General features: G+C 36.7%; 1 protein-coding gene across 2 annotated transcripts in view; it reads left to right on the top strand.

Annotated features, from left to right (window-relative positions):
• NUP155 (nucleoporin 155) overlaps window positions 1-10,483 on the top strand; it is a gene marked incomplete at its 5' end in the record, with an annotated part of 63,328 nt that extends 52,845 nt beyond the window's left edge. For both annotated transcript variants that reach the window (XM_079703913.1, XM_079703914.1), the window contains 7 exons: window positions 2,805-2,934; window positions 4,101-4,214; window positions 4,891-5,011; window positions 5,465-5,575; window positions 7,873-8,009; window positions 9,453-9,559; window positions 10,196-10,483. In XM_079703913.1, coding sequence (XP_079560039.1) covers window positions 2,805-2,934; window positions 4,101-4,214; window positions 4,891-5,011; window positions 5,465-5,575; window positions 7,873-8,009; window positions 9,453-9,559; window positions 10,196-10,334 — 859 coding nt within the window. In that variant the 3' untranslated portion in view covers window positions 10,335-10,483. The remainder of the gene's footprint in view (window positions 1-2,804; window positions 2,935-4,100; window positions 4,215-4,890; window positions 5,012-5,464; window positions 5,576-7,872; window positions 8,010-9,452; window positions 9,560-10,195) is intronic.
• Between the last annotated feature and the right edge of the window lie 356 nt (window positions 10,484-10,839).

A 10,839-nucleotide genomic window follows, 5' to 3' on the forward strand; every position in this document is an offset into this window, starting at 1 on the left:
TCTGTCTTACGGTTATGTAATTCATTCCTTTATCCAGTGTTTGAATGCCTATTATTTTCTGTACTCAGAGGCACATGTGGACTGTACCCTTATCCAGGCCTTCAGTATCTCATTTCTGGATTACTCTTGTCATTTTTCTTAGTGCATCCTAGATACCATTACTATACAAATCTTTGTAAGTTATTTCTGTCATGCTGCTCAATGCTTTCAATGTTAGAGTGACTCTTTTTTTTTTTTTTTTTTGGCCACACCTTGCGGCTTGCAGGATACCAGTTCCCCAACCAGGGATCGAACCTGGGCCCCCTGCAGTGGAAGCGCAGAGTCCTAACCACTGGACTGCCAGGGAATTCCCTAGAGTGGCTCTTTTTATACATACATACATATACACACACACACACACACACACACACACACACACACACATTTATTTATTTATTTTTGGCTGTGTTGGGTCTTTGTTGCTGCACACAGGCTTTCTCTAGTTGCGGCAAGTGGGGGCTACTCTTTGTTGTGGTGTGTGGGCTTCTCATTGCGGTGGCTTCTCTTGTTGTGGAGCACAGGCTCTAGACGCACGGGCTTCAGTAATTGTGGCACACAGCCTCAGTAGTTGTGGCTTGCGGGCTCTAGAGTGCAGGCTCAATAGTTGTGGTGCTCGGCCTTAGTTGCTCCACGGCATGTGGGATCTTCCCGGACCAGGGCTCGAACTCATTTTCCCTGCATTGGCAGGTGGATTCTTAACCACTGCGCCACCACAGAAGTCCCCTAGAGTGGCTCTTAATTGCCCTTTCATTAATATTTACTGACCTTGTTCCTTGTTATAACAGTTACTATATTCTTGTTATAAAATATTCAGAAATCCTCTAACTTTTAAGAACAGTGCCCATTGTTCATATCTGCTTCACACACAAACACATAACCTAATTTCCTCCTCATGTGAGAGACCCTATACGTCTTACCAGCTCTCAGCTTACCATCTCTTTCCACAATAAAATCTTTTTCCGACTATTATGTTACTCTCTTTCTCACTACACTTTTTTTTTCATTTATTAATTTATTTTTGGCTGCGTTGGGTCTTTGTTGCTGTGTGTGGGCTTTCTCTAGTTGCAGCAAGCGGGAGGATACTCTTAGTTGCAGTGCGCAGGCTTCTCATTTCAGTGGCTTCTCTTGTTGTGGAGCACGGGCTCTAGGCACACAGGTTTCAGTAGTGGCTCATGGGTTCTAGAGCACAGGCTCAGTAGTTGTGGTGCACGGGCTTAGTTGCTCCGCGGCATGTGGGATCTTCCTGGACCAGGGCTCGAATCCGTGTCCCCTGCATTGGCAGGTGGATTCTTAACCACTGCACCACCAGGGAAGCCCTCACGACACTCTTTTTACATACGTAGGCTGCACCAAGTAATTTGGCGGCTATAGAGTGTTCTACTGTAAATAATTTGGAAATATTACCCATGTTTAAAATGTTTGTTTCAAGTGGGGTTTTTTTAAGAGATGAGAGGGGAGGTAAAGGAAAGCCTTTTAGAAGCAAAGCTCCTAAAGGTACAGAGTCCTTTATATTTGATCTTAAGAGATGGTCAGTGCTAATTACGTGTCATCCAGACACGTACTTTGCAAGATAGGAGAAAGGAGTTAATCCTTTCTTTTGGTTTCTTTTTGGAAGGGGAAAACTTACAGGAGCCATAGCTATGTAGAAGGACAGTTTTTTAAGTAAGACCTTCTCTGAAAGTAAAAGAAAGCCAGTTTTTTCCTGATTCAGATTGGCATTAATGGGGATATCAAAAGTTTCATTTAATACTGGTTGATCTGAGGGGTTGCCAACAGCTAAATGAGTTAGTATGTTTGTTTTTAATGCCAAGTTGCTTTATAATGTCAAAGAACCAGGTCTGATGGACTTAGGGGATTAGAAAGGACTGAAGATGGTAATCATGGAGGTGGATACATGCTTAGGGCTTTCTGACACCTGTCAGTCAGTCAGCCAGCGAATAGATTTTGAGCACCAGTGATAATTCAAGGCATTGAGGAAGGGAGTAGTGAACAAGATAGACACCATCCCTGCTCCTAAGGAGCTCTCATTCTAGTGGGCAAAGACCATAGACAGACAAGTTCAGATTCTATAAATACAGTAAAAACAGGATATTACAGTAGAAAGTGCCTTGGGGAATGGGGAGCTGCTTTAGTTAAGATTGGTCAGAGAAGGCTTCAGGCAAATTGTCTTTAAAATTGATTCTCAAATGACAGGAAGAGGCAGCTATTAAAGAAATGGAGGAAGTGGTTTAAGCACAGAAGCGATGGTCTCTGAAGAGGCACTGAATCAGATTTAAGTTTATCATGTTTAGGGTACAAAAAAGAAAGCCAGTGGGGTTGGAAATGGTGAACAAGGGAGGAATGAGATGAGGTTGGAGGAGTAGGTAAAGGAGATTGGAGGGTCTTAAGAAAGCATGTGACGCGATCTGATTTTTGTTTTTAAGAGGTCACTCTAGTTGCTGTGTGGAAAATGAAATGTAGTATTTGCCACATTAAGGTAGAGAAGTGAAGAATATGAGGAATAATAAAAAGTTTAATTTAATTTTAGAATAATCCAAGTTTTAATATACTGAAGTTTTAAAATAGGAAGTTACTTTTTGGATGTAAATATAAGTATTTATGTGTTGACTTAAATTGTGGATCTCTTTTATTAGAAATCCTCTAATTTTTCAAGTTTCAAATGGCTTTTTATGTTAATTTGGCATAAATAGTACATCATCACTGATATATATGTATATTGGATCCTTAAGAATTCACATGAATAAAAATAAGGATTTTCCCCCCAGCACAGAAATTTCACTTCAGCAGCGACTAGAGTACATTGCTCGTGCCATTCTTAGTGCCAAAAGTTCCACTGCCATTTCATCAATAGCTGCAGATGGTGAATTCCTTCATGAATTAGAAGAAAAAATGGAAGTAAGTGCTAACGACACTTAAGTCTTATCCACATTGATTAGTAGCCACGTGTTAGTCCACTTCCTCTCTTCCCCTAGTAAATAATAGGTCTGTAGCAGTCAGTATTAATTTTAATCTCTTATACCTTCTTTTTTTCTTTTCATATTTATATATAAATCTTTTAAAAGATTTTAATGATACAGCATTTGGGTCCTAGGACTTTGCTGTAATCTAAAAGTTTTCTCTGTGGCATTTCTAAAGATTTATTCTAACTATTCTAACACCAAGCAGATTATGTCACATTCACCGTTTATTCTGGAGGCTAATAAGTAGATGTGTAGAGTGGGCTAAACTGCCTTTACTAAGAGACACAAAAATGTATAATGGTCCACATACAAAAGCTTATTTCTCATTCACAAAATCCAGAGTTGGTGTTCCTGATTGGCATGTGGCTTTCTTCCACTTGGTTGATGTCAGTTCCCAAGTTCTATTTTCTGGCTCTACCATTCCAATGGCCTTACCTTTTTCTTTGATCAAAGGGAGGAAGGGTGAAAAGCGCGTGTAAGAAGCACATTCACTCTTAAAAAACCTCAACCCTGAAGTTCCATACTGTACTTCTGTTCACATTCCTTTGAAGAGAACATAGTCTTACGGCCATACTCCTAGCAGAGGAGGCTGGGAAGTAGAGGCTGGCCATTTTGTCTGGCTATAATCATGGGCAAAACAGGTGTTGGTGAGTAGCAAAGGCTCTCTGTCACAGCACAGTCCCTGTGTAATCTTCTATGTTGTAATGAAGGGTTGCTAGTCTGTTATGATAAAAGTCTTTATTTATACATTTTTTTAAATTTGGGTAGAATTGACATATAACAGTTGCTAAGGTATACAACATAATGATTAAATTTTTCTATATATTGCAAAATGATCACCACAGTAAGTCTAGTTAGCATCTGTCACCATAAATGATTACAAAAAAATTTATTTTCTTGTGATGAGAACTTTTTAGACCTACTCTTTTAGCAACTTTCAAAATATGCAACACAGTATGATTAACTGTAGTCACTATGCTGTTATTTATATATTATTTTTATTTTAACAAACTTAAAGTCAGATACTAGGAGTCATTCCTTCAAGTACTTGGTGATTTATCATGAAGAACTTAAGATTTGATTTTTTTCTACCCAAACTAGGTTGCTAGGATCCAACTTCAGATACAAGAGACACTACAAAGGCAATATTCCCATCATTCTTCTGTACAGGATGCAATTTCTCAGCTGGACTCTGAGCTAATGGACATAACTAAGGTAATAAAAAAGCAAGTGAAATTCCTATAATAGTCACCTATTATCTTGTTTCTTTTGCATTTTATTTTGTGTTTAAGATAAGCCATTTTTGGAAGCACATCACTGGGCTGACACATCACCACTGTGGTATCTCACTCTTAGAAAAAGCTATGTTTCTCTTTCCAGGCCAATTTCTATCAAGAATCTATCAGCCTCACATGGGGCTTTGTTAAAACTCCTGCCACCTATTTTATGGCCTTATTTCTTATCTTGAAAAAGTAATTTATCTTTGCTTAACTCTCCAAGCCTCTCCCACTCTGTACCCTTCTGAACAGTTTCTTTTTCAATTATTCATGGACATTTCTCTAAGTACCCTGAAGCACCGTTAGATTTGTCAGTATTTCCGTGATTTTTCAAACCTTAGTTTAGACACTAATTCTAAAAGGAATGTCATTGCAGTATCTTGCTCTCAGCCAAGAAAAAAAAAGGCACACATATTTAAATCTGTTTAAATGTGTTTTCCATGCATTTACCATTCTTAATCTGGCATTACGACCACCTACGTGTCATCACATCTTTGTATCATATTTTTGGAACTTTAGATAAAATTTTTGGTTACTTTTAACTTTGAGGGAGTTCTTCACTGTTAATTTCTGAATACTAATCTCTGGTTGGATGTTGGCATTTTCTCCTACAGCTTTATGGGGAATTTGCTGACCCATTTAAACTTGCAGAATGTAAGCTTGCAATAATTCATTGTGCCGGTTATTCAGACCCTATACTGGTGCAGACACTTTGGCAAGATATCATAGAGAAAGGTAAGTGTTCATTTATAGGTGTATTAGCTGTACGTTATTTAGTGACGTAGTAGAAGAGTGAATGCAAGCTGCTAACGGTCATACATTTAGGGCTCATGAGAATTGTATATACCTAAACAGAGGGAAGTAGAGGGTACTTGATATGGTGGAGGGTGATCCCGTAGAGAATGATCCCAGTAAATATTTGAGAGGACCCTCAGAAAAGATGTGTCATTTTTGGTGGTTTATACTGCTTAATAAGGGATTCTGAGACTCTTAGCTCGGAATCTCATAACTAGTGCCCTGGTAAGTGGAAAGTATATCAGACAGTAACAGAAACACAGAATCTGCTCATTATATTAACGTACGTACAAGTTCTAGTATTTTGTACCTTGAAACAGAATAAAATCGTCAATTTAAAATTTTCACAATAAAAACAGTTTGGGTTTCTAATGACATATCTCTTTCTTACAGAACTGAATGAAAGCGTGACATTGAGCTCCCCAGACAGGATGCATGCTCTTAGTCTCAAGATTGTGCTCCTTGGCAAGATGTATGCCGGCACACCTCGTTTCTTTCCTCTAGGTAAGCCATAACCTTAGCTACGGTCGTGGGGCTTTTATCTTTTTGTTTTGATGGTTTTCTTCATTGACATGGAAAAATAATGGTTTGTAGGGCAAAATCATTTTGTTGTTGCTATTTATTAGCTCTGCAGTTTCATTCTATCTCTCCAGAAAGAAACACCTCCAAAGAATAGCAGAATTTGTTGATGAATAGTTGGGTATGAAACTCTCTTTGCTTGACCTTCCAAGTTGATATATCTATCTTGGGATAGTCTGACTAACAGACCATAGTGGTTATGTTATTGGTAACCTTATACACGCTTGAAGAGAAGGGAAAAATAGCTGATGTTTTTGTGCATGGATGATCTGTGATTGATTCAACTGCCCCCTATTATATTGGGGGCATATTTTTCTTTAAAATAGCAAGTAGTTGTGTTAAAAGTGTAATTTTTGTGAACTCCTTTCTTAACCAGGTATACTGACTTATTTGTTATGTAGGAGACTTTGTTATAAGCCATTTGCCAACCTATAATGTCTTCTTCGGTTGTAAAACAATAGGTTCAACATAAATGTATTCATACAGTAGAATGTTAAATAAGCACTTTCTGTTTTTGAAAAATGTTGAGAAACATGAAAACGCTTATAACATAACATCAAATTGTTTTTAAAATATGAAGATCCAGACTTGTTTATAGACCTTTTCTGATTTAGGGTTTATTCCCTGGACATGGTAAGAAATAAAACTATTATAATCATACCATTATTTCTTGTAAGTACAGTATTAAAAACTGTCATGCCAAAAAAACAAAAAACCACCATGCCATTTCACTGATCAGGAAAATAAAGAGAAAATAAAGAGCAACTGTATATATATGTCTTATGAGTATGTGAAACCTGATAATTTTAATAGCAAAAAAGGCCACATTGTAAACAATCCCTTTTGAGGGTATTTCTGCTTTGACTTAAGATTTTTAATTGTTGAACCCAATAAAATTTAGGGTAGAAGAGGCCTTCCTTTTATCACTCTCTCAATGGCAAACAGGTTCCAGGGGGCTTCAAACTAGAACAAATTGAGTCTTTAGAATTTTTATTACCTTTCCAGAATCTCTGTATGGTAACTTGTAGGGGAGATGCAGGTTCAGTGGCACTTTTTTCAGTGACTCCTCTTGCCCATGGTTAGTCACATTGGTCAGTCTCAGATTTTAGGTACCATAAATAAGAATTTGATTCTTACTGTTAAGATCTTATTTATGGGACTTCCCTGGTGGCACAGTGGTTAAGAATCTGCCTGTCAATGCACGGGACATGGGTTCGATCCCTGGTCCAGGAAGATGCCACATGCCGCAGAGCAACTAAGCCCATGTGCCACAACTACTGAGCCTGCGCACTAGAGCCCGTGAGCCACGACAAGAGAAGCCACTGCTATGAGAAGCCCACGTACCGCAACGAAGAGTAGCCCCCGCTGGACGCAACTAGAGAAAGCCCACGCGCAGCAACGAAGACCCAACACAACAATCAATCAATCAATCAATCAATTTAAAACAAAAAATCTTATTTATGATGTAACAGGTAGTAAAAAGTGAGACTGGGACCACAATTACAATCATCAAAATAAATAACTTATGAATCTTATGAATATTACATATAATATTTCTAAAATCTAGATGCAGTAGTGCTTTTCTGAAAAGCTGTTAAATTGAAGATATAGTATTTCAAGATATTAAATGTTATCAGTGGGTCCTCTCCAATAGTGGAATTGTGAATGGTCTCTATTTTCTTCTTGTTCTTTTGCTGTTTTCCAAATTCACTATAATAAGTTTTTTCTCTAATAGCTTTAAAGTGTGTAATTGAATGGTTTTAGCATATTTACAGAGTTGTGCAACCATCATCACAATTAAATTTAGACTATTTTCATCACCCCAAAAAAGAAATTATATCCACCTTCAGCCCTAGGCAACCACTGTTCTACTTTCTATCTCTATAGGTTTGCCTATATTTCGGTATATGCCTTATTTTTTATTAAAAATTTTTTAAATTGTTTTTTAAAAGAGTTTCCTGTAGAAACTGTTCAATTATGAGTAAGGTCTACTTTTTAGTATCAAGAGTTAACAATTCTACAACAACAAAAAAGTAATTATATGAGGTGAAGGACATGTTAACTAACCTTATTGTGGAAAACATTTTGCAATATGTATGTGTATCAAATTATCACATTTATACCTTCAACTTAGACAGCGTTACATGTCAATTATATCTCAGTAACACTGGGGGCAAAAAAAGAGTTAACAATCCCAACTTCTGGTCCTTTTCTCTCCCCAGATTTTATTGTGCAGTTCTTAGAGCAGCAAGTTTGTACTTTGAACTGGGATGTGGGTTTTGTGATACAGACAATGAATGAAATTGGAGTGCCATTACCTAGACTACTGGAAGTATATGATCACTTGTTCAAGTCACGGGTAAGGAAAATATTAAATAAAATAAAATAATTTATTTAGTTAAATCAATTAACTTTCTAGATACAGGAGCGGAGTGTTTTGCTTGTGTGTTTGTAAGTACCTCATCTAATACAGTTGTATCAGAAATTTGCTTCATTGGTTAAGCAAATTATGCTTCAGACTTTTAAAACTGATAATGAGAGTTGCTTTGCTATATATCGTGATAAAAATCAAATATTTTTTAATATTAATAAACATAATTATATATGCTTTACTTTTAGTGGAACAGGCTAAATACATGAAGAATTATCATTTACTTTAAAGGAACAAAATATCAGTGTATTTATTCACTGTAACCTCATATAAAATATCAGTGCTTAAAGATCTTTCCACAAGAAAATTTAACTATGTATGGTGACGGGTGGTAACTAGACTTACTGTGGTGATCATTTTGCAGTGAATGCGAACAGTGAATCACTGTATTGTACACCTGAAACCAATATAATGTTATATGTCAATTATACCTCAATTTTTTTTTAAATGATCTTTCTCACTATATTTAACCTTATTGGACTGTATATTTTATAATTTTTATCCTAAGATCAAAAACCAAACAAAACCTGTTGAACTGGATTGCATTTAATACTAGTCATGATTATAGTACCATCGTCAAAACATTCATACAGTGCTTTACAAGGCACTTGTATATCATTAAAACTCACAATGAGCCCATGATGGAAATGAGCAAGTAGGAGTATCCCCATCTTCTACTACATCTGACAAGGGCAGAGAGGTTAAATAACCTGCTCAAGTCACAAGGCTAGTAATGATGAAGCCAGAACTAGAATTAAGATTCTCTTTGGGCTTCCCTGGTGGCGCAGTGGTTGAGAGTCCGCCTGCTGATGCAGGGGACACGGGTTCGTGCCCCGGTCCGGGAAGATCCCACATGCCGTGGAGCGGCTGGGCCCGTGAGCCATGGCTGCTGAGCCTGCGCATCCGGAGCCCGTGCTCCGCAACGGGAGAGGCCACAACAGTGAGAGGCCCACGTACCACCAAAAAAAAAAAAAAAAAAAAAAAAGATTCTCTGACTACTGATTTAGTCTCTTATTCACACTATCGGATTAAGTCTGCATAAGTTCAAAGTAAAAATGGTGTCACAGCCAATAGGAACAGATGGATTTTCTTCTCTTACTTCAGGTTCCTAAGCAGGAAATTTATATGCTCTACACAGTAGATCGATACATCAAATATTCTTTCTAAATAACATCACAATGAAGTTTTCAGTGCTATTCATTATTAACCATAATCACATATATAATTTAGTAACCACATAATATTAAATGCTTATTTTAATATCAGTAAATTTTGCTTTGGACATTGATGACTATTTTAACTAACATAAATGATTAAAAAATCAGTTGACACAATTTGCCTTACAACTCATGATGTGTTTTTTCTTTATAGGATCCATTCTGGAACAGAATGAAGAAGCCACTGCACCTTTTGGATTGTATACATGTACTATTGACAAGATATGTTGAAAATCCTAGCCAGGTTTTAAACTGTGAGAGGTAAGTATGAATTAGATATACTTTATTATATACCAAAGGCTTTTAAATGCACCTAATAAATACCTGGGTAACACATTTGGAGACAGTGGGGCACGACATGGAAACTAAAAGAAGTATGGGAGATTTAAGCTCTTGTGCATGTTTGCAATAACTATTTGAATGATATCAGTCAGTATTTATGAAAGGTTAGAGTTTTTTCCATTTTTCAACCCTTGTCCTGAAGTCTTTCTAAAGGTGACAGGATAAAATTAATGGATTACTCCTAAACTCCTTTCACTTTGAATTAGTGGCCTAGGAGGTTCAATTATGTATTTGTGATATTAATGGCCATTTCAAGATATATTTGTTTGAAAAGGCCAAATGAATGTAAATAATATTAATTTAAGGAGTCATCCCATACTGCCTCCTTCTCATTATAATAATCTTCAAAAGGGAAATGGTGATGATGTGGTATAATCCACCTACCCCCTGAGTTTCCTTCTCTATTTTCATTTATTTGCCATTTACTTAATCACATGATCCTTGCTCTCATGTGGGACTATAATAAGTAAGGTTAGCAGAAGTTGAAGGGAAGTCCTATAGGAGGAAATGTTTCTAAATATGTAGATGGTTGATCAGGTGTCTTTTTCATTACAGGAGAAGATTCACAAATCTCTGCCTGGATGCCGTTTGTGGTTATCTGGTTGAGCTCCAGTCTATGAGCTCCTCAGTAGCAGTACAGGCCATCACTGGGAATTTTAAATCTCTTCAGGCTAAACTAGAACGGCTTCATTAATTATTGTAATGTATTTTCATCCGTGCGTTTTGATCTGTAAAATAAAAGCTCAGCTGGGTCCAGATTTCAGGTGCTATAAATCTAAGAATTTAAGAACAATATTAGTAGAAACGTTTTTAATAAGTGGCTGGTATCAGCAGACAGTACATTTGCAGGTGAATTCTTTTTTACTACATAATACTATTTTGTTTTTTAATCAGTTTAAACAAACGAAATAAGATTATGATTTTAACACAAAGATAAAAAAATAAAAAACTCTTATTTTGAATTTATAGTATTCATTTTCAAGTTAGTTCAAGTGTCAAAACTTAAATAGGCTAGCTGAGCAGGTCCAGTCCCATAATACTAGATTCTACAACAGTTCCTAAATAGGCAAATAAACACTGTCTCTTTTTAGAAGTTATTTAGGTTTTGGGTGTAACCTTGGAAAGAAATTTCTTCCAACTACTGATTTGGTCAGTTACAGTCCTTGTAATACACACCTGGTTGTTCTTTGAGCAAGTGA

Source organism: Hyperoodon ampullatus (assembly GCF_949752795.1).
Source record: "Hyperoodon ampullatus genome assembly, chromosome: 4".
NCBI classification, from domain to species: Eukaryota; Metazoa; Chordata; class Mammalia; order Artiodactyla; family Ziphiidae; genus Hyperoodon; species Hyperoodon ampullatus.